This window comes from Pipistrellus hanaki (assembly GCF_964339955.1).
Source record: "Pipistrellus hanaki genome assembly, chromosome: 5".
Taxonomy (NCBI): Eukaryota; Metazoa; Chordata; class Mammalia; order Chiroptera; family Vespertilionidae; genus Pipistrellus; species Pipistrellus hanaki.
In genome coordinates this window covers 26,286,825-26,314,553 of record NC_140507.1, presented here as the reverse complement: position 1 = coordinate 26,314,553, position 27,729 = coordinate 26,286,825, and the positions used below count along the sequence as shown (strand labels likewise).

The 27,729-nt window shown below is 41.7% G+C and overlaps 3 protein-coding genes across 6 annotated transcripts in view; 2 read left to right on the top strand and 1 right to left on the bottom strand.

The window, feature by feature from the left end:
• The window catches only part of NRG2 (neuregulin 2), a 248,202-nt gene extending 244,226 nt beyond the window's left edge, over nt 1–3,976 (bottom strand). Inside the window, exon 1 of the mRNA XM_084885043.1 lies at nt 2,067–3,976. The gene's annotated coding sequence lies outside the window, so the exon portion shown is untranslated. The remainder of the gene's footprint in view (nt 1–2,066) is intronic.
• PURA (purine rich element binding protein A) lies at nt 722–22,340 on the top strand. 4 transcript variants are annotated; one of them, XM_084885106.1, is made up of 2 exons: nt 722–868; nt 7,500–22,340. In XM_084885106.1, exon 2 carries the CDS (start codon nt 7,644–7,646, stop codon nt 8,604–8,606), a length of 963 nt encoding a protein of 320 aa, XP_084741232.1. In that variant the 5' UTR covers nt 722–868; nt 7,500–7,643; the 3' UTR covers nt 8,607–22,340. The 4 variants fall into 4 exon arrangements, with proteins under 4 accessions (XP_084741232.1, XP_084741234.1, XP_084741231.1 ...); XM_084885108.1 differs by lacking the exon at nt 722–868 and adding an exon at nt 1,373–1,816; XM_084885105.1 differs by lacking the exon at nt 722–868 and adding an exon at nt 6,142–6,714.
• On the top strand, nt 22,014–22,340 carry IGIP (IgA inducing protein; the record flags this gene model as incomplete). The annotated part of the gene is given in 3 exon segments (XM_084885127.1): nt 22,014–22,064; nt 22,066–22,102; nt 22,105–22,340. Coding segments are annotated over 3 exon segments (159 nt in total). The 3' UTR covers nt 22,176–22,340.
• Nucleotides 22,341–27,729: the final 5,389 nt, after the last annotated feature.

Sequence of the window (27,729 nt, the reverse complement as noted above, 5' to 3'; positions counted from 1 at the left end):
ATCTTTTAGATGTCTTCTATGATTTGGAGTCTCCAAGAATATCTCCCAAATTTATTTCTTTCAGACATTAGGCACTGTCTACCATACAGGGGGTGGGGGTGGAAGTAAACATTTGAGGGATTTCCAATTTAGTGACTAAAGTGGGGAAATATATATATATATATATATATATATATATATATATATATATATATATATATATTTCCCTCTATCACTGACAGACTTTTTGCAACTGTGAACTAATACCTATTTCTTGTAATTCAATTTTCTTGTCTATAAAATGGGATTAATTTCACTTTGCTCCTACTTACCTCGCAGGTTAGATAAGCTTATTGGAAAAATAAGCTCATTGACTTCTCTGAAATTGAAAGGATAAAGATGGTGAAAGCGGTTTTTTAAATTATTATTTTGTAACCCATAATTTGTAACAGATCCACTTTCTATATTTCGCAGTGTTGCAGAATGGAGATGGGACCAGCATACAAAGCCAGGGGGGAAAAAGTTGCCGTGCACCAAAAAAAAATCTTGTGAAACTTGGTGAGATTTCAAGACAAGTCTTAAAAGGGACATTTTCTAGTGGTGCATTTCAATCTCTGCATAGCAAATCTAGGTACATGATCTCGCCCCTTTTGCTTCCTCCCTCTCGGCCCAAGGACGCATACATAATAACATTTATCAGAGTTTTGTCCTTAGTCGCAGTCCCTCAAAGGGGCCGTTTCACCTACACTGCGTGGGAGGCTGGGCAGCGAACCCCACACTTCCTGTCAAGGATTCCTGGGGCTGCAGCCGGAGCGCGGTCCAGCCGCCGTCCTCGATGCTAATCCCGCCCTCCTAGCCCCTCCGGACCGACCGGCGTTGGAAGGCCAAGGTGAGACCCTCCCGGGAGATAAAAGGCCCTTTGCCTCCCGAGAGATGAGGGCGGAACGAGGGCCGGAGGGGGGCGGAGAGGGGCGGGGGGAGGGTGACGCGCGAGGAGCAGCACCAACTATGACTCTGAGGGCCCTAAATCGGGGCTGACGCAGGCCCTGAAGGGCTCTATTCCCGCCGGAGCCCGGCTCCGGCTTTCAAAGCCCGAGAAGGGCCACGTCCTCCCGAGGCCGCTGCGGGCGGCGGGCGGAGGAAGCGCGGGCCCGGAGGCCGCGGGCAGCCCCCTCCTCAGGCGCGCCTCAAGGCCTGGGCCGCTGACTGTTGACGCGCCAACGGCGGGGGCGCGCGCACGCGCAGGACGGGGGCGGAGGGAGCGCGCTCCGCGGCCGCCGCCGCCGCAGCACTGAATCGGAGGGACGTGAGGGCGGAGGGCGAGAGCCACGGCGGGGGGGAGGGGGGGATGGTGGGTAGCGCGCGGGGCGCGCGCTGACGTCGCTCGGAGTCACGCACGGAGCGCCGGGTTACGCGCCGACGTCTGGCTGCCACGACTTGCCGTCTGCGGCGGCGGCGGCGGCGGCAGCGGCGAGCGGATCCCGCAGGGGAAGGAGGAGGAGGAGGAGGAGGGAGAGCCGAGGGGGCTGCGAGTGAGCCGGAGAAGAAGGGTGTGAGCGGAGCCAGCCCGCGGGAGGGAGTGCAAGCGAGAGAGCCGCCGAGCCAGCCTTCCGAGTCGCCTCCTCCTCCTCCCCTCGGCGTCCCGCCCCCGCCTGCCAGCCCGCCCTCCCTCCTCCCTCCTCGGGCGGCGGAGCTCCGGGGAGGCGCAGCCCGGCTCGCGCCGCTGTCCAGGACAGGTGTGCGCGCGCGCGCCCTCCGCTCCCCCTGCCTCGCGCCTGCCTGGCGCGCGCCCTCCCTCACCTGCGGCAGGACAGCGCCCGCCGGCCCGCCCGCCCGGGTAAGCCCCTCGCGACCTCTCCCCCGCTGCGGCCGCCAGAGCCCGAGCTCACCCCGACCCTCCGATCGCCCTCTTACCCCCCGGGAACAATTCCTGCCCTGTAGCTGACATCCCCGCACCCTCCCTCGGGAGACCCCGGCAGTGCAGCAACGTTCCCCCCCGCCCCCCCACCTCCTCTGTAGCGCAAGAACGAACACTTGCAAAAAAGAGCAAAATAACACGCCCCTTAAAGAAAAAAAAACAATCCTACCTCCGCAGGCACCGGGGACCACCAGTGGTGCCGTTTGCTTAGCCATCCCTAAGCCCTGTGTTTCCTTGGCCACCTTCGCCCGGGGCCTGGGACAGTGCGCCAAACGTGGCCGGCACTCCCTGCACAGAAACCCTGGCAGAGGGGGAGAGGGAGGAGGGTTCTAGGCTCCACTACCAACCCCTCCTCTCCTGTGTCAACCTCCCCCTCCCCCACCCCACCCCGTAATGCCTACACCCGCCCGGGATTCGTTGTAAAAATGAAAAAAATAATAACATTGATGCCCTGGCGTCGCAGATGAAAAACCAGGCCCAAGGATGGGTGGCCCGGGCGAGGCATTTTTGCTGCCCCAGGGCGCTAGGTCAGCTCAGCAGCCTTCTCTGGCCTTTGATGGGGGCAAAAGGAAAGGTGGTGAGGCCGGAGGGGGCTTCCCTCTGAGCAACAGTGGGCTCCAGAGGCGGGTGAGACATGTGTAGGGGAAAGGACCAAGGGACCTGCCACCCCCACAGAATATATCTGCCTTGAGCCTGAACTTGGATAGAGAAAGGCCCAAGAGTCCAACTGGGGCAACTTTCTCTGGTTCGTTGTTGTCTACCCCTGAATAAATGTCACCTTAATTTCGCTTCTCTGCGGACCCTCTTGAGGGTTCTAATTCGTTCTTATTTGGGCCCCTCACGTTTCTGTCTGACCAAGCGCTTTGGGGCGGCTTTTCGCAGCGGTGTCTGTGTTTGTGTCTCGTGTCCTTGGAAGGGAGGTTCTAGTGCTTTACGATAGGTGCAATTCGGTTTGACAGCTTTTGGTAGACTGTCAGAGAAGAAAAGGGATCTTTTTTATTACCCCAAGACCCCCCACTGTTTCCCTCCCAAATTTCGGCTTTGAAAATTGAAGTGTCGATTAGTGTGTGGAGGGAGTTGTTGACTTCATTTTTTGGGGTACTAGTAAAACCATTTAAGTATCTTCCGGAAGAGAGAGATCTATTGACCTTTGCATTGGTTCTGTTTGGACCTGTTGGGTACATAAAATGCCAGTTTTCTGAAAATTTTTGTCTAATTTAGAATGTGTGGTACGTTTATTTAACTCTTCTGAGAATGCTTGAAATGAAAACATTTTGTGAAAGGCGAGGATTCTATTACATGGATTGTTCTCTTCAGATTTTAAATTTTAAATTCATATCTTTAACCCTACGCATTAAAATAGCATTAAAGAGGCATAATATTAAAGTTCAGATGAGCTCTAGAAAGGGATGCGCATTTAAAAAAATAATAGGTGAAATAATCTTACTATTAGCCTTTGTTGTTGTTGTTAAATGTTGAGATCTACTTGAGAGCCTCCCATAATTTTTCTGGTAGATAGCCATGAGAAGTGGGTAATTTCTCCACTTTGAACACTTGCAGTACAACATTCCAGTTTTAATTATTTGGATATTGAAGATAATTGTCTACTTTAAGACAGGCATTTAACCTAAGCAGCACTTGAAAACATATTTTAGTATTCTTGTTCTCTTTTAGAAATTGTGATTTTGTGAAATTTTAATCAAATATTATTTCTATTGGAAACTCTATAATCAAAAGGGCTTATTACCCAAAAGTAGATCCCCTCTCTCCAAGTTTATTTTATAAACATGTACTAATTTTTACTTTTAAAAAGCAAAGCTGGATTAGGTTATTTCAGAATCACCCATAGTTCAGGCTGAGGGAAATTGAGGCTCTTTTTCTTTTTTTTGTTTTGCCTAATGTCTGTTTTACCTGCAAACAATTTTTTGTTGGTAAGAGTTTGTTAAAGACAGGTGAAGGGATTAAAAATAAAGCAATCTATTCTCTTCAAAATGTATGTTAGTGTTACTAAAAGCACAACAAATCTAGAGGCATTTATCATTTAAATATAAGCATACTTTGAAAAAGGGAATCTTTAATAATTTTTTCATTAACACATATTTTGTTGCATATTAGTATCATATATTTCGTTTTCCTTTCTATTTCCTACATTGTATTGAAATTATTAATTTAATTTTATAACTACTTATTTTAAAATTACATATTTAAACAGCTAGACACTAAAACTGGCTTTTAATTTACCAACCTAGTATGTTGTTTAGATAGTTAACAAATGGTTAGAAGTCATTTTAAATCCACAAATTTTCTAATGGATTTTCAATGTTAGGATACAAATATGACTTTGAAATTCTACTTAAGGTTCAAACTTTTTGTTTTAAGACTTCCTCTGAGTCACTATTATTCTTTTCAGATTACCTTTTTAAGGCTACTATATTCTATAACCTAAGGAAAGCTACCTTTCACCACCCTCCCAATCTGACCAAAAGTCCAGATTTATAGGCTTATCCTAAAATTAACTCTCTTGTTTGAGCAGTGAAAAAATGTACTGAATATCAAATTTTTCATTGAATTGTTTTGGAAAAGACTTTATTCTCGTTTGCTTTTTAGATACATTTAAAAAGTAGGTAAGAAGCTGGTTTATAATAGCGGAAATTTTATACATGTAGAATAAATAGCATAAAATAAGTAAGTACATATTTATGTGGAGAGATCAAGGTTTCAGTTGTTTGATTATTTGAGCTTAATATTCCCAGTTTAATCATGCAAATGATATTTAATTTATGTTTTGTCTAGAAACGTCATCACTTACTTCTGTACTGAGGAACTAAGAACTCAGTTCCTGGATACGCTTTTTTCAGAAAATCAGAACATCCAAACTAAAATTTCTTCAGAACCCCTAAGCATAATCGTTTGGGACAGGGCAAGAAATTTAGACTCCAAAGGTGGTCCTAGAAGGCGGATGGCTTAAAGCCCTAATTTTCTGCCCTGGGGAAGTTATCATTAGCACCAAAGAAGTCTGGGGCGGCTGGCGGCTGCTGCGTGGCCCCCGCATCGCAATCCTATTGGCCTTGTCGCTGCCTTGCGCTCTTCTGAGCGGGCAAGAGCTGGGTGTAGCGCAAGATAAAAACCCCTGAGGAAGAGCAGCGACTCTTCTAGCTCGGACTTCACCAGATCTTACCCTCAGCTTACAAGTGGTACCAGAATGCCCCTGCTCCGCTGGGTTCTGTAAGGAGACCCTGCCACTCAGCCTTTGCGTCCCTGTTTGGGGCTGGGGTCTATCCAGGGTCCTGATCGCTACTGTGGGAGCCTGGAGAAGCCTCCGCTGCGCTAAACGTTTTTCTGTGTGGCTCAAAGTGCGCTTACAGTTCCTAGGTCCCCTTCCCCCTTCCCGACAGGGGAGGGAGTGCAGGAAAATCAGCACTGAAAGAGGACCGTGTGGTACGGGAGGATGCACCCCCAAACTAAGGGGAAGTTCTTTATGGTGCCCAAAGCCTGGATTTCTACCTCTTACTGGGTTTCCCCACTAGGAAGTCATTTCGATGACCACTGGACAGGTGGGTCATTCTAGAGCTGGCTCACAAGATTACCTTAGTTTGCTCGTTGGTAGCCAGGGAGCTTTTTGCCCTGTTATCTCTGAAGTAACTAATGCTGGGTAGAATGGGGCCCTTGCTAAGCGAAAAAGAAAGCTGGGAATACTTAGCAGGCAGGTTTGTCCAGGATGTGAAGGGAAATATTAGGGCTTTGAAGGCTCGGGTATTGACCAGGCTTATGCCTTGGACTGGTCTGGGTTTCTTGATTATTTTACCCCCTCTCTTTTCCTGGAAGCTTGGGCAACCATGTACTCCGCTGTTTCCAGGGCTAACAGTGAGGGAGAAAGGTCTCCTTACTTGCGGGGAGGGGGGATGCAGTAAGTTCAATAGGGATGGAACCCATAGATGGGATAGGCATACTCTTCTCAGCATGGAGGCAGCCATCCGTGCTTGAGAAAGTGGGTATTAGGGCTGCGAGGTCCGCACTTCTGAGCCCCCTATAGAAGGTGATGGGTAGACGGTAGGGACATTGGCAGGGGTCCTCTGGAGCTAGGCCTGAGCTTTCCCACAGCTGTTAGAACTGCAGACTGCAGTGAGGTAGTTATGAGCATTCACTATATATTTTGGAGAAGGAATATAGGCCTTAGATTATGCCTCAAATCTAGGAAGAGAAAAATCAATGATTTCTGAGACCAGAGACAACCCCTTTAGCTGTCACTGTCTAAAGATTCATTAGTTAACTGATGGTCGGTAACCTAGCTGTCTGCCTTAAAAAAAAACAGCAATCATTTAATGTTTTATTTTTTGAGAGGTGGGGGCTCTCCTCGACACTCGGGAGTTCCTGGGAGGGGCAAAATGATGAGTGAACCTGTGTTAATGAATCCCGTAAGGAACTGCGTTTCCCAGGAAATTCCTGGCATTTTTAGCTCGTGAATATCCTAAAGCCTGCTTGATTTTCTCCTCCATTCTGGGTCCTTTCAGAGAGGAAGGAGAGTGGGCTAGGGGCTGAAGGCTCGACAGGGCCTGGTTCATCTGCAGAGCTGGCCGGGAACCTAGACTGGGCTCAGCCCTAAGCAGAGTTGCCCCCCTTCCCCAAATCTCGGAAGGAGGAGGGGGAGGTAGGCAGGCAGTCTTGGTCCCAAAGGGGGCTGGTGGGAGGTTTTTGGGTGAGTGTGGGGTTTCTTTTTGATTGTTGTTTGGGGGGAAGGGCATAGCTAGCTGGAACAGGCATTGCGGGCACCCCGGCCCTGGTGCGGCCGCTGTCCTCTGCTCAGCTCCCCCCCGCCGGTGAGTGCGCCCGCCCGACTGTGCGGGGCTGCGGTTGGGGGGAGGGGGGAGCGGGATCATCTGAGGCCAGAGCCGCTGCGCTGGGAGGGGGAGCGGCGGGAGCGAGGGGAGGGACCGGCTAGGTGTCTGCTGCTCCGCGCCACTGCTGCCGGCGCCCCGACCTCATCCCGGCAGCCCCTTCTGCAGCTAAGGGTTATCGCTGCACCACCTCTCCTCTTCCTCACCCGCCTCTGCGGCCAGGGCTCTGCGGTAGGAGACTGCCCGGCCTGGCGGCATGCGGGCCATTCTGGGTTTGGGTCTGGGTCTTGTTGGGGCCTGCAGGGGAGGGGTGGCCGTGACTTGGTGTCCCTCTCTGCAGCGGCTCTGCTGCGCTGCGCAGGCCCCTGCCCCCACATCCCTTTGGGGTCACTGGAAAGCAGAGCTCAGGCCCGCTCCCTATGCTTAGTATGGCAGCTCTCTTCCCACCCCTAGTCCCCCAACTCCCCAGGCCAAGGCCGCCCAGGGTCTGGCCAACAGCGACAGCCACAGTGGTGGCGGCGGCGGCAGCTGCGACGCGGCGCGTCCTGCCCCCCCACCTCCCAGCCAGGGGTGTGGGGTGAGGGCCCGGGGTGGGCGCCGCCTGGTGGGCGGGCGCGCGGGCGGCGGGCAGACGGGGGCTGGCAGTGGGGAGGGGGCGCGGGTCACGTGCCCGGCGGGCGGGTGGGCGCGTACAGTAGGGCGCCTGCTACTGTACTGGGGAGTCAGTGCCCTGTTACCGGGTCTCGTCTGTCTCGTCTCTCCCGCAGATCTCGCGAGAGTGGCTGACTGGCTGTGGGGGTTGCGGCGGCAGCAGGCGGAGCCGGGGAGGGAAAGCAGCGGCGGCTGAGGCGACTGAGGCGGCGGCGGGCGGAGCGGCAGCCGGCGGCGGCGAGGCGGCGGAGCGCAGCATCATGGCGGACCGAGACAGCGGCAGCGAGCAGGGTGGTGCGGCGCTGGGCTCGGGCGGCTCCCTGGGGCACCCGGGCTCCGGCTCGGGCTCCGGCGGGGGCGGTGGTGGCGGCGGGGGCGGCGGCGGCAGTGGCGGCGGCGGGGCCCCGGGGGGGCTGCAGCATGAGACGCAGGAGCTGGCCTCCAAGCGGGTGGACATCCAAAACAAGCGCTTCTACCTGGACGTGAAGCAGAACGCCAAGGGCCGCTTCCTGAAGATCGCCGAGGTGGGCGCGGGCGGCAACAAGAGTCGCCTCACTCTCTCCATGTCCGTGGCCGTGGAGTTCCGCGACTACCTGGGGGACTTCATCGAGCACTACGCGCAGCTGGGCCCCAGCCAGCCGCCCGACCTGGCCCAGGCGCAGGACGAGCCGCGCCGGGCGCTCAAGAGCGAGTTCCTGGTGCGCGAGAACCGCAAGTACTACATGGATCTCAAGGAGAACCAGCGCGGCCGCTTCCTGCGCATCCGCCAGACGGTCAATCGGGGGCCCGGCCTGGGCTCCACGCAGGGCCAGACCATTGCGCTGCCCGCGCAAGGGCTCATCGAGTTCCGCGACGCTCTGGCCAAGCTCATCGACGACTACGGAGTGGAGGAGGAGCCGGCAGAGCTGCCCGAGGGCACCTCCTTGACTGTGGACAACAAGCGCTTCTTCTTCGATGTGGGCTCCAACAAGTACGGGGTGTTTATGCGAGTGAGCGAGGTGAAACCCACCTACCGCAACTCCATCACCGTGCCCTATAAGGTGTGGGCCAAGTTCGGACACACCTTCTGCAAATACTCGGAGGAGATGAAGAAGATTCAAGAGAAGCAGAGGGAGAAGCGAGCTGCCTGTGAGCAACTCCACCAGCAGCAGCAGCAGCAGCAGGAGGAAACCGCCGCTGCCACCCTGCTACTGCAGGGCGAGGAAGAAGGGGAAGAAGATTGATCAAACTGAATGAAAAAACCCCACACACATGCATACACACACACACACACACACACACACACACACACAACTACACACAGAGAAAATATACTGTAATAAAGAAAGAGAGAAAATAAAAAGTAAAAAGTAAAAAAAAAAAAACAAAAAAAAAACTTAACTCCAAGGGAGCACCACCCACAGAACCTCCACCAACTGACAGTTTCTCTTCTTGACTTGCCACCCATCGCTGGATGTTGTCCACTTTATCCACCATATAAAACAGTAAGCAGCTGCTAAAAAAAAAATTACAAAAAGTAATAACATTATATGAACTGTGTTTCCTACTTGATTAAAAAATATAAAGAACTGAGTGTTTATTTCCCTAATTAACCAAGAACTTTTGTACACGTTTAAGCTATTATTATTAAAAGTGTTTGCAAAATGGTCAAGATTATAATATTGCTGAATTATATAAAAGTCCTTTTCATGTTGAGCTAACATTTGACTTTAGCACAAAAAAGAGATATTTTAGAACACGTAAAATAATATTTTTAGTTTTTCTCATTTTGTTACCAAATTTCAAACCTTACATGGAGGTTATTATAGTATATTTGACACCCTATATACCTGTGATTATAGAGATGTGTATATATATGAGGGCTAGGCATGCTGTGTGTCTGAGCTTTGTCTAAATGTTATGCAGAAGTTTGTAGAGTTAAAGGTACGTAGGTTTAATTCATGCAAGGTAAACAATAAGTGCTCTCTTTTATACAATATGCATTGCATCTGGACCTTAAACATATAAAAATGGTCAGTGAAACTTCTGTGAACATGAAGAAATTATTAAAAAAGGCATTTAAATGAAATTTGCTAAGTTGTGATTTTTACGGTTGGAACCAAAGTTATTCCAATAGTAAAAGGAAATAGAGAAAGAGAGAAAAAGGAAATCTCCCATAATATTTTTCTGCATCTGTTTGCTTTGAGTAGTCGTTTTGTCATTGTGTATATGAGATATACTTGTATTGTTCATAATATATTTTTTTTATTATGTGTAGAAAGATTTTAAAAACTAACGTGCAGCAATTTCCAGTGAACCTGTACTTGGACATCAGGTAGTAAGTCTATTTGTGGTCACTAGCACTGTCTCCTAAACTTGTAAGAGGTCTGAAGCTATCCTTTGGTTTTTGCCAGTGCTATTAACTTATGTAGACCTGTTAAAAAGCAGAGCAACACAATTATAGTTATCCTACTGAGCCATGGATACTGAGTTTCATTTTAAAAGAGAAAGCTAGGTTAAGTTGGTGTATGTAAAGGATTTCCATGTAGCTGTGGTGCTAGTTATTACTGGCTACATTATATGCTAAGTATTTGTGTTCCCCAAGTGTACAAGCCTATCAAAAGTATGTCCTATAATTCATATATTCAAGGTGTAGCTTATGAAAATCGAAAGCTTAGGAGAGCACTTTACCAAGCTGGTGTCCTCCAAACTGAAATTGTTTGTAACGATAGTCTTTTACAGGTTTTCATTTAAAGATGTTTGTGTGCTTTTAATTGACAACTAACTTCTTGCTGCTGTATAGTAAAATATTAATATATTTTTATCATTAAACTGCTGCATGACTATCATCTTTGAGTGAAGATAAAATGTTATAAAAAAAAAAAGATGCCTTAAACAGTACATTTTGGTTTGGAATTCTGTAGAAAGCATTTTGTGTTTTGTGTTTGTTTTTTTTTTTAAAAAGGACCTTGTCTGACAGAGAGAGTTCTGGGGATAGAATTGTTTCTTGGCAAATCCAGACATATAGATCTAACTGCTGTAAGTAGGAGACATCACCTGTAGGAGCTGGAAGGTGTCAGTGCTTCTCATATTATAAAGCATTGGCCTAGGAAGGTGAAACAGTTGTCTTTTTGAAGGATTTTTTTCTTTTCTGCTGGTTCTTTGGATTTGATTTGATATTTTTAAGCTCCCTGGTTGAGTGTGTTGTCTGTTTTTGAGATCTACTGTATGTGTTGAATAACAAGCTATTTCCGTTGTACTGTGCATTTTCCCATTAAATAGTTTGCTTTTACTGTTCATACAATGTTAAATATGAAGTGACCGTACAATAGTTAGGAATTTCTTTACTTACAAAATCACTGGAAATAGTTAAATTGCTTTTCCCCTCTCCCCAAGGTGCATTTTCTTATTTCCACATAGTAAAGTTGAGCTTTTACAGTGCATAATGTGACATTTGGAATGCTTATCCAACTGCATGTAAACATTAATAACCTGCACTTTTTTGTCTTAAGGTTTGTTGAGCTGTTTTGTTCACTGTACTTTAACTGGATATGGAAAAGACTGCATTATCTGTGCTGTTACTAGTTAGGAAAGAGAATTGCTTTGATTTTGTCTCTTGTTTACTATAGCTTCTTAAAGTTAATCCTTGTACTACAGGTTGTTGGAGTACTCCTAGATCAGTGTTTTATAGTAGCCAGCAATAAGTAGTGCAGGTCACCAAAAACACAGCAAACTTAGGCTAAGTGTCCTTTCATTTGAGATGCGAGTTCTTTCATGAGGTTTTCTTTAGGGTCTGAGTTACCTAAAGTGAAGCCTTTCTTACCTATAGACTTCAGATTCTGCTTGGAATCCTACTGGATCAAGAAGCACAGCTGTGCAGTTGTCTTTACACTATAACAGTTAAACACAATCTTACCAAGATTTTAAAACCATTGTCTGATTTATAGTCAGTGGGTTTAAAAAGAAATCCACATGCAGATCTTGTAAGACTTAAGAGATGATCATAGAAAAGACAAAGTGACTGTAAAGATGCTCTTATTTTGCATCTCACTTTACTCCACAAGCACCCTCCCAAACCCTCCCTTCTCTCTCCTGTTCCATCCATTTCCCATCCCTCCCAGGTGCTCGGTACTTTACCAAGGTCTACATCTCAGTGTTTTATGTTGGAGTTTTTCCTTGTTTTTATTTTACTAATTGATAAACCTTGTTTGTGCTGAAACAAAAAAGGAAATGGTTGGTATATTTGACCATATGTGTTGTTCTTAGAAGACAGTATGATCAAATGTGCCAAAAATAAGCAAACAAAACTTAATTCCTGACAATTATGCCTTATTTTTTTATGATCTGCTTTGTCTTATAATTAAGGTCCAAGAGCTTGGTTAAATTATTATTTGCCTAAGTATACAAGAAAACTTGAAATGCATTGCAATACTGATGTTCTTTAAAATGAGAGACACTGTCAAGTAATTTAATCTAGAGATCAGCCACCAGATTTGGAATGCCCATATATATGTATGTGTGTTTGGTGTTTGTTTGTTTGTTTGTTTGTTTTCTTTTAAATCACCAAATCTTTTTTTTTAAGCTACTTTTTATTTATGCCTCCTCTATTTGTCATGCTGATGTTAGAAGCAGCAGTCATCCAGCCACAGAGGGAGCTAAAGTTAACTAACCAGAACTGTAGAAATCATTATACATGCCTTTGATAACAAAGGAAGTTTATAAGAAAAGTCATGTCGGCTTTTCCTCCACTAGATACAGATTGGAGATAGATGAATATTTGCCAAATGGAAAAAACAACAATGCGAGTTAGGAAAGACAGACTTTTCCAGCTTCTTAAAAGCCATGGAGAGTAGAAACCAAAACCAACAGGGAAAATAAAAAACCTTGAAAGTCTCACTTTCTCGTCCCATGCAGGGGTTGAAATTTGATTCAAAGTGGAAAATATATCAGTATGTTTTTTAGGTCTTCACATCTGGAGATGGATAACTATTCCAATTTGATTTTTCAGGTAATGGAGAAAGCTGCTAGTAATTTTAATCCCTGCGTAAAGAAAACATAATTTCATTTGGGAGCAAATACTTATTGCCTTGAAAATAGCACTGTAATAGTCTATGATAATTAGTTGTAGAATAACCTTTATCCCTTTGAAGCTATGCAAATTATTAAACAAGTGTAAATTAGGACTCACTTAAAGATAGTTGATTATATTGCAATCAGATGGCATTCACAAACTTAACTGGAGGATATACAAATAAATCTATTAGTTTAAGAGTGTTGTATGCTAACAAAAATATAATTTAGCTAAGACTCTAAAAATTGTGAATATTATTAATATTGTATAATAGGACTGGGAAGACTGCCTCCTTTTTTGAAGAGAGAGAGATATTAAGGATTTTTATAATTGTTTTTCATCAAATTTTAATATTTTTGTCAAAATTTTAGGTATTTAATTTGTAAAAGAGTTTGCTTTGTATTGGCATACAGAAAATAGGGTATTGATTTTAAACTTTTTGAAGCCAAGTGATCAAGTACATTTGTAATAAAAGTCAATGGATCTATATCAGTTGTACTCACTGTTTTCATTTCTTAATATAGGAATGCTGTACTTCTCCTGCAGAAAAACTGAACTAAATTTGGGTGCAAGGGAGGGGGAAAAATATGTACATTGATAATGAGAATTTGGGTGGGTACTATACTGGCCCAAGCATTTTACATAATCTTTAAGTCAGTTAAGATTTGGTATATTAAAAAAGATGCTCATGTCAATTTTTTGTTCCTTTTTTTTTTCTTTTCTAATGGAAATTGATGTTTGTGGGGGTTATCTCATTTACTATTTCTGTGCTTTAACATTTCGCATTTATCACTGTTGAAACTTTCTAAACATATTTTTCTTTCATGACATTTTGAGATATCTACCAACCACTGGTGACCGGATCATGGGCATGATTATTTTTATTTCCCTCAAATGTTCACCCTCTCTTCTTCATATTCCCACTCATTTTTTAATATTACTTACACACACTCCGGATGATTTTAAAATGGGGATTTCTGAAATTGTTGCTCTGGTGGCTTTCATCACTCCACAATTCATTTTATTATACATGTGAACATATTTTTAAGATTGCTAAACAGATTTTTTTAATATCCCTAAAACATGAGATATCAAATCTAATGGCTTTTTCTCCATTTCAGAGTCTTTTCAATATCAGAATGAGATCCTGCTTTCTCAGTAAAAGGATGCTAAAGCCAGGAGATCTTTAGCAACTTAACTTTGGAACAATTGGTGATAATTCTGAGTATAACATAGTTGATTTTCCCTAAATTTGTGTGTGTATATATACACACACTTCCCCATGAGAATGGAATGAATAGGAAAGATAATTTATTGGAATTGCTTAATTGAATAAATTAACAACTTATTTGTACAAAGTTTTCTGTTAAAGTTTATCCATTTTAAAATCAGACATTGTAATATTTCTGGGGGTATTTTCCATTGCAACTTAACTGAATATAGGCCATTCAAAATGAAGTACACTATAAAAGTGACCACTGAAAACACCAAATTAGTGTTTTCATCCAGCAGCATTAATTACTATAGGGAATTTACAATATGTTTTTTTAAAAACAGCTGATTTTAATATATGAAGTTATTAATCCTAAAACTTAACCTAAATTCAAGGCCTAGGCCATTTGACAGGCTCTTTTTGAACATTAATTATTATGGGCTAAGTGAAGATCATCTAAACTAGCAATGGCATGAGTCAGGTAGAATTTCTTGATCCAAGAACAACCAGATGAAAAGTGAAAGATGATTGTTTCAAGCCAACGGTTTGTCATCGTTTAGCTGCCAAACTGACTACCAAGTTTTGATGTTGAATGGTCTGGGCAATTTATGCCTTTAGGAAAATTTGAGTATGGCAAAAATTATGTGTTAAAAAACATTTTTCTTAAAGAGAATTTCATAGCTACTCATTTATTTTTATTTTGTCTCCATGTTACGTTCGGTATTCATTTTCTTTTTCCTGATGTGCTGTGCTTTTGTGGAAAATTGTCTTGTTTGAAAGGTAGAAACATGGTGGTGATACTCTATGTAAAATAAAATGACTTCTTACCAGAAATATTTTACTCATTTTGGAATTGCAAGATTTAGCATTTTTATGAATGCATACTTTGTTTCAATTATTATTAGTAATTTGCTTATTAAAATTTTGTAGCATTTCATGGGAAAATTTTAAGCTAAAGAATTTAATTTTCTTGATTTAAGATGCACTTTAATAATTCAAGAGGTCTCCCGAGTTCAAGGACCAAACCTTTGTTTTAAAATCTTAAGAAACATGGAAATATTCTAGTTAGCATGTGTTTTGGTCTAACCTGGATTAATGCAGAAGGATCCTAAGAGGACTTAAGAAAAGATGTCTTTATTGTAAACTGGCAGTCAAAGTAATGAGATAGGTGACTTATGTATTCATCTTGACTTAGTCAAACAATGATGGCAATCAGTTAACGAATTATTAGACACATGTTGGGATTGAGTCAAATTCGCATTCAGCTGGAATGGATCTGACGGTTTCCAGTTCAGGTAGTTTGTTGGTTGTATTTCATCTACCTCCCTGCCTTCTACATCTGGCATTTTCTTTATCCCATCTGCCTTTTTCCTTGTTCATCTCTCCTTCTTTATTCTTCTTGCCATAGGCTTGCCAGTGGCACTCAAGCCTACCCCATTGAGAAGGAAGTAAATAAATTGCTGACTCCTGTCTTAGAACATAGCTAACTGACCCCAGGAAGATGTTTGTATTGTGAGATAATCAGATAGTTTTTCTGACTGCTGTTTTCCCCATAGTCTTAAATTGGTAGTTTGAAGGACATCAAAATTGTTCGTTAAGAATTTGTGAATTAAGTAATTTGTGAATTGAAGAGAGTAAGAAGTATGTGCATTTTATGTAAGTTTCTGGGACTGAGACTGCTTTGGAAATCTGAGAGCAGAAAGGAGTTGTTTGATGTGCTTGTGTGAGTGTGATACGTGTATCAGAATGGCTTGGAGGTAAAGTGGGAGGATTTTCATTAGAGGTAAGAAAAGTACTAAGGTGGAGTCTTAAGTGAGAGTTGTTTACTAAGGACAATGAAGTTGATCTTTGCTAAGGAAATTTCAATAGCCAGAGAAAATGGGTCCCTTATTGGTTATGGGAAAGCTTTTGGTCTGTAGCTAGATGTTATGATGATGATGCATTATACAGATCTGTTTTCAGACGTAGGATTTTTGCTTTTCTGGACAAATTAAGTAGAACAATTGTGGAATGGCAACTTTTCTGGTCAAGGCAAGTTAGTCCTGCAGACTTACTATTTTGAGAACTTTTTCAGTTATCCTATATAATAAAAGGCTAATATGCAATTGTCCCCTCATCTAGGAGTTAAACCGGGAATGGGGCCAGCCAACAGCCCAAGGTCCAGCCCCACCCCCAATCATCCCCCCAACCCCATCAGTGGGCTGGCCGGACCCTACCTGTGCACGAATTCGTGCACCAGGCCTCTAGCAATTTATAAACTATCAGGAATATATATCATGTGTACTCTCTATTCTCCTGGGCTCGTGTTATAAGATAACTTACCTTTACTTTTCAAAATGGTCCTTAGATCAAAATCATTTGACTTTTTTTGCAGTCTACAAAAATCTATATTTTACCTTGCTTTTATAGAATCTTGAGCCTTTGTCCACATACATTTCTTAGAAGAGGACCATAAACCAGATAAAAACACTAAATTGCAATATTAGACATCTCTTCTATTTCTTCTTCATTTGCAATCCTAACAAACATTTTAACATTGTGTACCTTATGAGAACCTCAGAATACTATATTTATGAAATCAGACAACATACCAACCCCCAAACTCAAGTTTGTTTGTTTTCCCACTTTTCCTATTACTTTAAAATTGTAGAATTCCCAAGAGTTCAGTGGTGGGAGATGTAATAATATCATTGAGTACATCTTGGAAGTTCTTACGCCCTTTGTAGAATGAATTGATCATGTTTAGGTTTCTGTTCCCAATATCCCAGAAGTGTTTTAAATTATATAAGATAAAAAAATTTGCTAAATACTTACTTATAAAGTTACCTAATTGAAGTATATTTTGACTAACTCTTGTTTTTTAGTTTAGTATGGACTAATACTCAGTGATTTTGACAGATTACTTTCAAGTTTCATTTTACCCATATCTGTATCTGTGGTAAAATTTCTTTAAAGATAGCTAAAAGAAAGGTGTCGATTTTGTATTTGGAAGGTAATTTTTTGTTAAGTTCATTAACAATAGCAGAATTGTTTTTATAACTTATTTTGTAGATTTGACAGTATGATTTTCACAATTCATTGTGTGTCGGATTTGAAATTATAATACAGTTACAAGTCAGTCCAGAGCCTTCTTTAATAGCTCCCACCCTTAGGAATGTTGAAAAGAAGTGAATTCCCAAACCTGTGTCAAGAACCAGTGATTTAAATGTCTTTGAAAGGCTTCCTTGAGTCTAGTCAATGGAGATAAATGATAGCCCATTTCCATGCTGCATAGTTGTTAGGGTTTATAAAGTTGTCAATATGTAAAGTGCAAAAGCGGGTAAAACTATGTAAACTTGCCTATAAATTTTCTAGTTTTCATTATTTGCACTACTTACCTTTGCACTTGATTTTTTGGAAGTTAAGACTAGTCACTTTCACTTTTGTTTCTAGTCTTTTCTAATTTCTTACAGAGTTATGTTTTTAATATCCCACCCAAAGCATCCTTATATGCAATTAAATATGCTTTGTAAATCCGAGAAAACATTTCATAGTGTTAGCTATGTGGAAAAAAAATGTTTTGATGAAATTTTTAATACGGACCTTTATTTGCCAATAAAATCCTTTGTAAATGTGAGCTTTATTCAACTATTTGAATAGACAAAGTGAAAGCTTAGGATAGAAATACATGTATATAATGATGTCTTGAGATCCAACTTCCAGCCTGAGATGGCTTGGTTTTGGAGAGATTTATATTCACTGAAATCAATGAGATTTGAGTCTAGCTGGGTATTGGCTTAAAAATCTGGAAGTGAAGTGGGTGGCAAGTGGCTGCTCCCTCTTTCATGTAGTTTTCCATAATGCTCATAGAGTTTTCTCATGGTCAGTGTGATATAACTGGTATTGAATAATTATATTGAATGAATATTCCTTTTTGGAATTCAAGGTTGACTCACTTTTTGAGGGGGGTGTGGCAAGGGATAAGAGACTTTATTTTAGCTAGAGGCATTCTTATAGCGTAAAGATGTGCTGTAGAAAGAATAGGAGGACAAAAAGTATACCTATGAACATATATTTTGTCTTAGTGAAATTGTGCAACACAGATTCAGAATTGCAAAAAAAAAAAAAAAAAGTTGATAGTTTTGTCAATAGTGTGAAAATGTGTTTTGGCTAAAATTATTTTTGTAAGTTGTTTATTTCATTTTATATTCCCTTTCCCATAGCCTTTTAGGCAATTCATACTTAAAACCAACAAGTTAGAGGCCTCTCTTCAGATCTGATTTATTTTTGGAATGCCAAGAGTGTGTTTTTGGATTGGGGAGAGCTGAGAGTAATGTTTTAATTGTTGACATGCTCTTCTCGGCATGTCTGGCTAGTCATTGTGGATCTTATTGTTTGCAGATTGTGTTGAGAATTCAGCGATGTATTTGAAAAGAGAAAGTCCTCTATGACATAGTGTGAATGTTTGTGGCTGGAGCCTTGTAGCTTTGCTTTTAATTTGAATAGAAAGTTAAATCTCCATTGTTCAGGTTTTAGGCTTATGTAGTGGAATTGTGCCTGGTAGTTGTCTAAATATGGACCAATTTGGGGACACTAAGGTTGATAAATAATCCTTTACTCAACACTATAAAGGCTTGCATCATTAGAGTTCTCTTAAGTTTTATGTTGACAAATCTTTAAATGTGGATGATGATCAGCATTATATCTATGAAGTTCCTTTAGGAAAAGAGAAAAATTCAGTCTCCAAACTTTTTTTTAGAGACCAAATATACTCTTTATGGAAAATGAAAAATATTTTAGAAAGTGCACTTTTATTATTTTTATGGAATTTAATCCGTTTAATTATTTTTCCTAGTTTGAAGCACTATTTCGCAAATGTGAATAAAGAGGAAAAAATCAGCAATTTGCCCCTCACCTTTAGACTCTTTTTAGTTTTCTGCCCCCGTTTCCCAATCCTGATATAAAATGAATTACGGGTATTGCTCTAAGTACCTATAACCCCTTTTTGGGGTTACAGATCCCTTTGATAATCTGATGAAAGTGATGGACCCTCTCCCCAGAAAAAAATGCACATAGTTAATTTTGCAAATAATTTCAGGGTCATCACACATCTTCTGAAACTCAAGTTAAAAGATCTCACTCTAGGTAACTCTATAGAGAAATTTTTAATTCAGTTGATAAAATTAATAACTAGCTATTGGCTTAAAGCATATCTGGAATTACTGCTACATGGTGGCCCGATTAGCAAAATATGACATTGCAACCAGCTTTGTTAGATATTACAACATCAAGACAGAAGGAAGAAAGCAAAGTTTTGAGAGCTATTTATAAGGAGTCAGGGCATCTCTAGACATGGGAGCCATTTCTGGTTCAAGGCAGGGGTCAGAGTGCCTGATAGCTTCTAGCAGGGTCTGAGTTTGATAAACCACAGTGCTCAGGGTGCCAAGGGGTTAGCCATGATCTTAACCCCTTCCTCACCAAAAGATTTTAGTTTTGTCTATTGGGAAACAAGATGTCACTAGGAAACAAAGATTTGCCTTACAACTTTGCTGGAACACATCAGTTTGTGATATATGGGACACCAGTATTATTTTGGAGAAGGTGCATAAAACCAAAGTAAGTTATTCTCTGTGTAGAACATTATTTATTAGTAACATTTCTTTGGATATATTTGGATATATTTGACAGTTTTTTACCAGTAAATATTGGTTTTATTTAAAACTGGGAATCCAGTCTATAAATAGGATAGTTGGTATATCTGTCCTTTCCCCCATGTAAAGAACAGTTTAAAGATTTATGCATACTTTTTACTTTTCTCTCCTGTTGCCATGGAATGGGGTGGGTGGCGGGGTGGAGATCTTTGAGTCAACAACTGACAAGATGTCTTCTCCAAATTTAAAAATTAAACAAGCAGCACTTTAAGTCTAACTCTACACCATTTTAGTGCATGTATTAGTTTTAATAATGATTTTTGGTGCATGCCTTTGGGCTTATTCAAAAGTGTACAATAGGAAAGTATATTTCCTTTCTTAGAAAGGAGATGTTTTTCTACTTTGCAACATGTGATTACAAAAATCTTCCTCTGTGGGAAGATTAACCATGTATTGAACTACTGAGAAGTATATATTTTTAGATATACAGAAAGAATCTACATGGAGCAGCATTCAGACCTATATAGAAGTCATAGCATTCTGTATAGGACCAAAAAGGAAATAACATTAAACACTTAAACAGATTTTGTTGGGTAGAAATACCTTTAGATCTTGCATTGACTTACAAAAAGAAAATGCCACAGAAGTTTGCTGAAAACTTTTGTTGTTTGAATTTTCTCTGTCAGTGTAGTTAACCCAAATACAATAGTTTTGGGTTTACACATACATTAAGAATCAATAAAAACGAAGCTAACTAAATAGATCAGTCTGATTTGCCAATCCAGCTTGACTGAAATAAGTAAACTAATCACTTGCAACATGAAAAACCGTCCAACTCCTCTAAGGTTTTGACAAAATAACCTTGGCTGATGTGGGGAGATTCCCACTCTGATTTCTGACCTGACAGTGAAGATTCATACTTCACCTGATTTCAAACCTGACTGTGTCTGTTTAAGGAGCTATGGTACAGTTTGCTAATTCAATCTCAGATACCTGTTGATTACCTGTAAGATCTAGAGTCCAAAGTAGCCAGCAGCTGTATCCCTGAGAGCTCTGTGCCCATCAGATGTCTTAAAGCAAGCAGGGTTGCAACAAGTCACAGCTCAGATGAGTGCTCTCAGATGCTGTGGACAGCCCAGCTTCAAGAACTGTAACTGCTTTCTTGGGAGTCATCACTGAAATAATGTCCCACACGGTGTTACTTACTGTAGTTGCTCTCTCTTAGAGGAGGCCCAGAGCACACATTCTAATAGCTTGCGGTACTCAGAGAGGGGGTGCTAACTCTGATGCCCTGGCAAAATTCCAGTTTAGGGATGTGGGTCTTCTTGCCATTCTAATTGGAAATGTGCATTGCTTTCCATTTTCCCTGTTGGTCTCAATGCAAACCAACCTAGTCTGTTTCTTTGCCCCCGTCCCAAGTCTCTTTAAGATGCTGGTGTATATCATATGGGCCAAGTTCTTGTCTTACCCCACTTGTACAAGAGTTAAGGATAGGCTGAGCGCGGCGTCAGAGTGCCCTGTAATTGGAGGGTAAACTCTTGTAATACTTTGGTGATAAAATTGGCCCTCTTTTAATATAAATTGGAATGTGCACTGGCCAGAGGCTTCTAGCCATGAGGTGTGAGCTAAAAACCTATTTTCCCTCTTTTCTTACAGCATTTTGAGAAAATCTGTTGGGTTTTCAGTAGTCAGGGAAGGCCGGAGTTCTGCAGCTTTAATCTAGGTAACTGAGGCTGGTTTGAGCAAGACTTTGGTTAATTAACTGGATTCTCAGATGCCACAGACTCCGTGAAAAGTCACCATTATTTTCAATGGTTGTGATAGAATTTCCCCCAGTAGACATTATTTTAAGATTATATTACAGAGTTGCTTTATTTGAGCTTTTTGTGTATACACAATCCCAAACTGGAAGAAATTAAAAAAAAAAAAAAAAAAAGGAATCCTGCTGTGAAAGGTATATATTACTCTAGATTTTTCTTACTGTAAATATTGTAAGATTGTAATACTGTCGATATTTTATTAACCAACAAATGTTAATCTATGTGAATTCAGACTTATTTTAAATGTGCTTCTTATTTACTGTGTGTGGTTCTTGTTGCTGACAGTATTAAGTTATATTCTGATGTAAGATTAACTTTATTAAAGAATGTAAACATTAATGTTTCCTTATGGGAAAACAAATAAAGTATAAAGAAGACAATTCTTTTCATTAAAATATACTGTGTATTTACACTTGCTAGACCCAGCACCACTTACAAATTTAGTACATTGTTCAGAATTTTAGTTAACACAGCTGACATGGTTGTGCTCTTTTTGAAAGTCTAAAAGTAGGTATTGTTGGACTATAAACAGTTTGTTTTTGTCTGCTGTGAATCATCTTGAAATTTCTAACCAAGTTTGTAAAATTTTTATAGTGAAGCATTTTAATGACAATTTAAAAATTTATCTTCTCTAAAGAATGGTCAAAGTGATATCCTTTCAGAAATAGAATTGTTCTTTAATATCTTTCCAAAATGACTTTGGTTAAATGGACCAGATGTGTGTCAGTTAAATTTTAGGACAAAGTTGTGATATTCTTTGAGTTTACAAGTTAATCCTTATTGGAGATGTGCCAATTATATAGTAGAATATCATTCATTTGCACTATTTGGGGACCCCATTAAGAATACTGAAATTTGCCAACAAAGATGTAAGCAAATGCAATTTAAAAAGTAAATTTGAGCATTCTGTATTAAATATGTGTAGTTATTATCCTATGAAGAAGCACCGTGTGTCAGGCTGTAATATAAACCATACCTGCTGTCATGTTCTCCCATCTCAGTGCTGGGACTCACCATGTGGAAACCAAGCAAATGTGTTGTGCATCAGCCGGCTTGAGTTTGTTCAATATCAAAGCTGAAACTAGCGAGGTCTGCTGTACTGCTTATTGAAGTATTGTGATTCTTTTAGGCATTGATTCTTACAAAATATATACTGTAACAGTATACTTTGTACAGATTTAAATTTTATTTGAAAAAAATGAAATAAAGTAGGCAAAAAATAAAGATGTTTATTTTTCATGTGACTATATAAACAGATCAGTCTTTTGTTTCAGTGCCTTTGGGGAGGGTCTGGTTGCTCCTGGATATTCTATTTTTAAAAAAAAATATTTGATAGATGGAAACTATTTTTAGGACCCAGTGACAGGTATATTTGCCTGATCATTAATTGACTGCAGCATTAAGTGTACTCACACACTGGAAAATGATTTTTTAAAACAAATTGTGTTTGTGGGGGGTTTTTGGTTGTTTGTTGGTTTTTATTATTATTATTATTGTTATTATCATCATCATTGATGATGATGACAGCATAAATGGAGTCCCTGTCTTGCTTCTTGAGTTCATTTTGAAAATTTTCTGATGGTGAGACTATTAACCTAGTTATCACAGTTGAAGAGAAAGAAAAACTTTCTTCTATATGCCTCTCTCATGGAAAGTTGTTTTCTGTTTTAAATTTGGAGTTGGTTTGGGGAAGTGGAAGGGTTACAAAAGAGTATATGACAATGTTCTGAAATAATAGAAGTGCTTGAAAATCAGTTATTTTAAGTCTGCCTTTCTAGTAAGTAGAACGGTGGACAATGAGTAAAGTTACCAATAAAGATGTGGCACAGGAGTGATCCTTCAGAATAATTTTAATGGGACCTTCTCATTGAAGATTAGATTATCTGACCAAAAAGAACCATCCCAGTTTTTGCTCCTAATTCAAAAGTCAGTGGAAGCCCAGGGATATGACATTTCCTTGACCTTTAAAAATGGAGTTAGAAGTTTTATTTGTGGCATTCTCCTCATTTTATCTTTTCTGGCGCTTTTAGTTACCTTCAGCCTGGATGTAGGAAGGTTTGAAACAAGTAATTGCAGGAACAGGGTTCTTGCAGAAATTACATTATGGAAAAATACAATGTTATTTAAATGTGTATGACAGTCATTATATTCTAAAAATGCATGGCCATTGAAGTATTTCAAGTTCATAGTATCATAGTGCCAGGCTTCCCTGGGTGAATCCTAAGAAACTTTGTTGTTATTGTTTTGTTTTTCCTGCTAAAAAGTCCTTTCTTTCTAAAGAACAGCTATTGAACTAGCTTCTACTTCTGATAACCATAAAGTCCAATAAAAAGATAATATAGAGACTTTACCATATAAAAACTTAACATGTGCTACAGTTTTTGGGGAGTAGGTGAGGTTTTTCTCATGGCTTTTATGGCTCAGTGGTGAGTGTTGACCTATGAACCAGGAGGTCACGATTTGTTTCCTGGTCAGGGTACATGCCCGAGCTTCGGGCTTTACCCTTAGTAGAGGGCGTGCAGGAGGCAGCCAATCAATGATTCTCATCATTATGTTTCCTTTTTTTAATATGTATTTTTATTGATTTCAGAGAGGAAGGGAGAGGGGGAGAGAGAGAGAGAAACATCAATGATGAGAATCATTGATCAGCTGCCTCCTGCACGCCCCCTACTGGTGATCAAGTCACAACCTGGGGATGTGCCCTTGACAGGAATTGAACCCAGAACCCTTCAGTCCACAGACTGATGCTCTATCCACTAAAATAAACCAGCTAGGGCTTTTAGAGATGTTTCTACCTCTTTCCCTCTTTAAAATCAATTTAAAAAAATTTTTTTTTAAGAAACTAGTTTTCCCTATCTTTTGCATGCTTCTGATTTGTGGGGGAGGGGAGGCATACAGAGGACAGGTGGGTACTTCTTAAGGACACTAGATTCCTCTTTCTCCTCAAAGCGGGGGTCAGACCAACTCCTGGGTCTCAGTCCGAGAGGAGGGCTTTTCAGGCACTGGAGCTTGTAGAAACTAGCCATGATTTGCAGTAAGTATAGGAAGCAATAAGCCAGAAGCCAGGCCCCTTCCTAACTGTCCTGTGGCCTTAACCTTTAAAGAATCCAAATACAGGGCTGCAGGTAACATCCCAGATTTGAAATAGGTTTTAACTACAGGGCCAGGCCTTATAGGGCCACAGGAACCCCTTAAATAAGGAGTCCACCATGCTCAACAAGACTATTTCTTGTCTAGTGATGTAATTGACAGTCTTTGCCCACCCCCACCTCCCACTGTTGTTAACTTTTATTTAAGACTGTGGTATGTCATTTTCTTTGGCTCTTTTGCGTGGTTTTGGTAATCTCTTTGTTTCTACTTCCAGGAGCAGCTTTTTTCTAAGAAGTCAGGACTTTTTGATTGGGAGAACTGGGCTTTGGGCACAGTTCTGTTCATTCAGGATCAGAGTAAAGAGAGATCCCTTTTTCGGGCTTTGCTTCCTAACCCCAAGGCCAGCATACATCTCCACTGCCTTCACCTCGGCATTATCCCCCATACTTCTAGAACTTGATGGGGAGGAGCCAGTTTTTCCCCCCTTAAAAACGCGGATTTTACCTTAATATTGCAAATCTCCATAGCATTTCCAATAACAGTCATTCCTGCCAACATTGATTTTCATTCATCTTGATTTTTTCCAATCAGGCCATTTGGCACTTAGGTTGGCAGTGGGAAAAGTCACAAAACACCCACTGAATGTTGTAATGTTTAAAGAGCAGGATATCCCTACCTTATACCCTGCAGAGTTAGCCAGTTAACCCCTAAGAATCCTGACTAACCCTACACACCCACCTCAGACCTCAGACCTTCCCCAGAGAGCAGGAGTTTGTCAGTATTTCCAACCTAGCTCTGCCTTCTTTCTCTATCTCTGTGACACCAGGCTGAGTCTGTACTGTTACTATCCTCAGTTTTTCCAAACCCACCACTTAAAAACAAAAAACAAAAAACTAATGTTGAGTGCTTAAAATATGCAAGGCACCAAGCTAAGTGTTTTTTCTAGGTTCTTTTAATTCTTAGTACAACCCTGTGAGCTAGGCACTATTAATATCCCCATCATACAGAAGAGGAAACGAAGGTGCAGAGAAATTAACATGCCCAGGGTCATGTAGTTAGAATTCAAGTCACCAGTTCCCGCAGGCTGATGCCAAAGCACATCCCGTCACTCCAGATCATTGCCTTCCCTGTGAGGTTCTGTCTACCCCTTTCCCTAACGTGTACAGTCGGTCTCCCTGCCTTTGATGCTGCCTCACCTCAGGATGCATTATTTAGCTGGATGGCAACGCCAGTGTTCTCTGTAGCAAACGATGATTTCTCTGTGTCGCTCAAAAGCCACAATCTCTGTTTTGAAAGTTGATTCATGAATGAATCTACATTTTCATTTCACCCCCTATCCTTTCATGAGGGAATGACTTAGAGCAGGTCTGAAGAAAGCTGGCAAATGGCCCTTCCAGGCCTCCCTCCACTGCTTTTGCTTAAAGTAAGCGCGCGGCCCTGAGTACCATTCCTGCCTCTTGCCGCCCTAACCACAATGACCTGATCAAAGGGCTGTGTGAGTGAAGCTCTTGAATTCTGTCTAGTGGAGTTGTTGATTTCTTTATTGTTCCCAGATTATACCACCTCCCCTTCCGCCCCCAGCAGACACCCTATCTTTCTTACAACAAACCTCCTATCTTGACCCATTTATGTGCAGTTAGAGGCTCAAAGAGGATCAGGAGGCAGTCTCCAGGAGGTCTGTGTCTGCCGGGATCTGCCAGGACCAGCTCTGTGGTTTCCAGCTTAGAGTTTTGCTTGGGCTTTTACGTTTCTGAAAGCATTTTCCCCTGTCCTCTCAAATGCTATTTCCCAGATGCTTCCTGACCTCCAAAGGGAGGTCCAGAGTCTGTCAATCTCCTGGGGCTTCTTCCAAAAATAAAATATGAAATTCCTTGGGACTTAAGGGTGGTTTAGAGGGCTGTGGCATTTGTTAGAACTCGTATCCGAAAAAGGAATACCATCATTTAAACTGGAAACCCTCATGTTTTTTTGTATCCTCTAACAGTGATTTTTCAAACTGTGGCCCCAGAACTAAGAGCATTAGCATCCTTTGGAAATTATTAGAAATGTAAATTCTTGGGCCTCACTCCAGACTGAACAGAATCAGAACCTACCTACTGCCCAGCAATGCTCAGTGTAACAAGCACTTCAGGTGATTCTGATGCACATGCAAGTATGAGAACCACTGCTCTCTAAAGCAGAGATCGACTCTTTTGAAGTCTTAGGTTTGAGAATGATGAAAGCTTAGGGCCCCATCACCTGCTTCACAGACTCCTCTCCCCCTCACCCCGTGCCCCCATCTCCCTCCTCCTAACCCCCAAGGTCCAAGTTAAGAATTCCTGCTGTGGAACTCAGAACTTGTCCATGTCTCTGTGGCTTCCACCCCCTCAACACAACCTCCTGAAGGAATGGCAACATAGTCGCCTCTTTGCTTTTTCAGTTGGTTGGCACTGAGAGTGGGCAGCCCCTGCACCAGATAGCACAGAGAAAAAGGCTTGCTGCTCCTTGTATGTGCTGTAACTGTAGCCCATGCATTGAGACAAAAACCAAATGCTCAGGCATGGGGCACCAGGCCAGGGGCCTGGACCAAAGAGAAAAGTGATTCCTTCTTTTCATTCTTCCCCTCCCAGCCTGGAGCTGAGTGCTCTGTCAGAGCAGAGCTGCTAAATAAAAACTGCTGAACTTCCTGTGATCGTCCTGCCTGGGAATGTGGACTGTAGCTAGAGCTTAGTCAATGGCAAGGCCTGGTTATGCCTATCGTCTCTGACTAATTGTTTGTAGCATCCCGGTTTACTTATAGGAATCCTGGTTTGGATGACAGATTATATGGTCACCCATTTTCTCACCTAACAACCTCCTCACTGCCATGCTTGCCCTCTGCAATTCATTCTCCACACAGCAGCTAGCTTGTAAATGTAGTTACAAGGCTCTTATGATCTGGCCCCTGCCTAATTCTACAGTATTCTGTCCTTTCACCTCTTACTCATTTCTCTTAAGCCATGTTGGACATCTTTCCATATATTGAATGCACAGAGCCTTTTGCCACCTAAGGGTCTTTGGCTTTTCCTAGAACATACTTCCCTGTAGATCCCTACGTGGAGATAGAGTTTGACAGTTTGCAACCAACTCTCCATAAAGTGAGTCTCTGATGAGAACCAGGCTGCTGCATGGTGGGCAGAGGGAGAACTGGGAAATCAGACCACCACTCTGGAGGATTTCCAAGCTCTTTAGGTCCTATTTTGTTTTTGTTTTGAAGAAGCATGGAGGTGGAGATAAAAGTATTAGGTTTGACATCAGGCCTAGATGCAAATCCAGGCTCTGTCATTAGCTCTGTGGTCTTGAGCGTCTCTGCCTAACCTCTCCTAGTCTCAGTTTCCTCAGCTGAAAATTGGATAAAAGCGCCTACCTCATTTGATTGTTTGGGAATGTTGAAATAATTTTTCTTAAGAGTTTATTACACAGTTCTTAGCGCAGAATAATGTTCAATAACTGCTATCATCATCATCATCATCATCATCATCATCTTTCTTGTTGGAAAAAGGGGAGCCAAATGTGGGACCCTAG

Bases quoted from the DNA above. Each gene is read 5' to 3' on its own strand.
- PURA (XM_084885106.1), top strand. From the start codon at position 7,644: ATGGCGGACCGAGACAGCGGCAGCGAGCAGGGTGGTGCGGCGCTGGGC.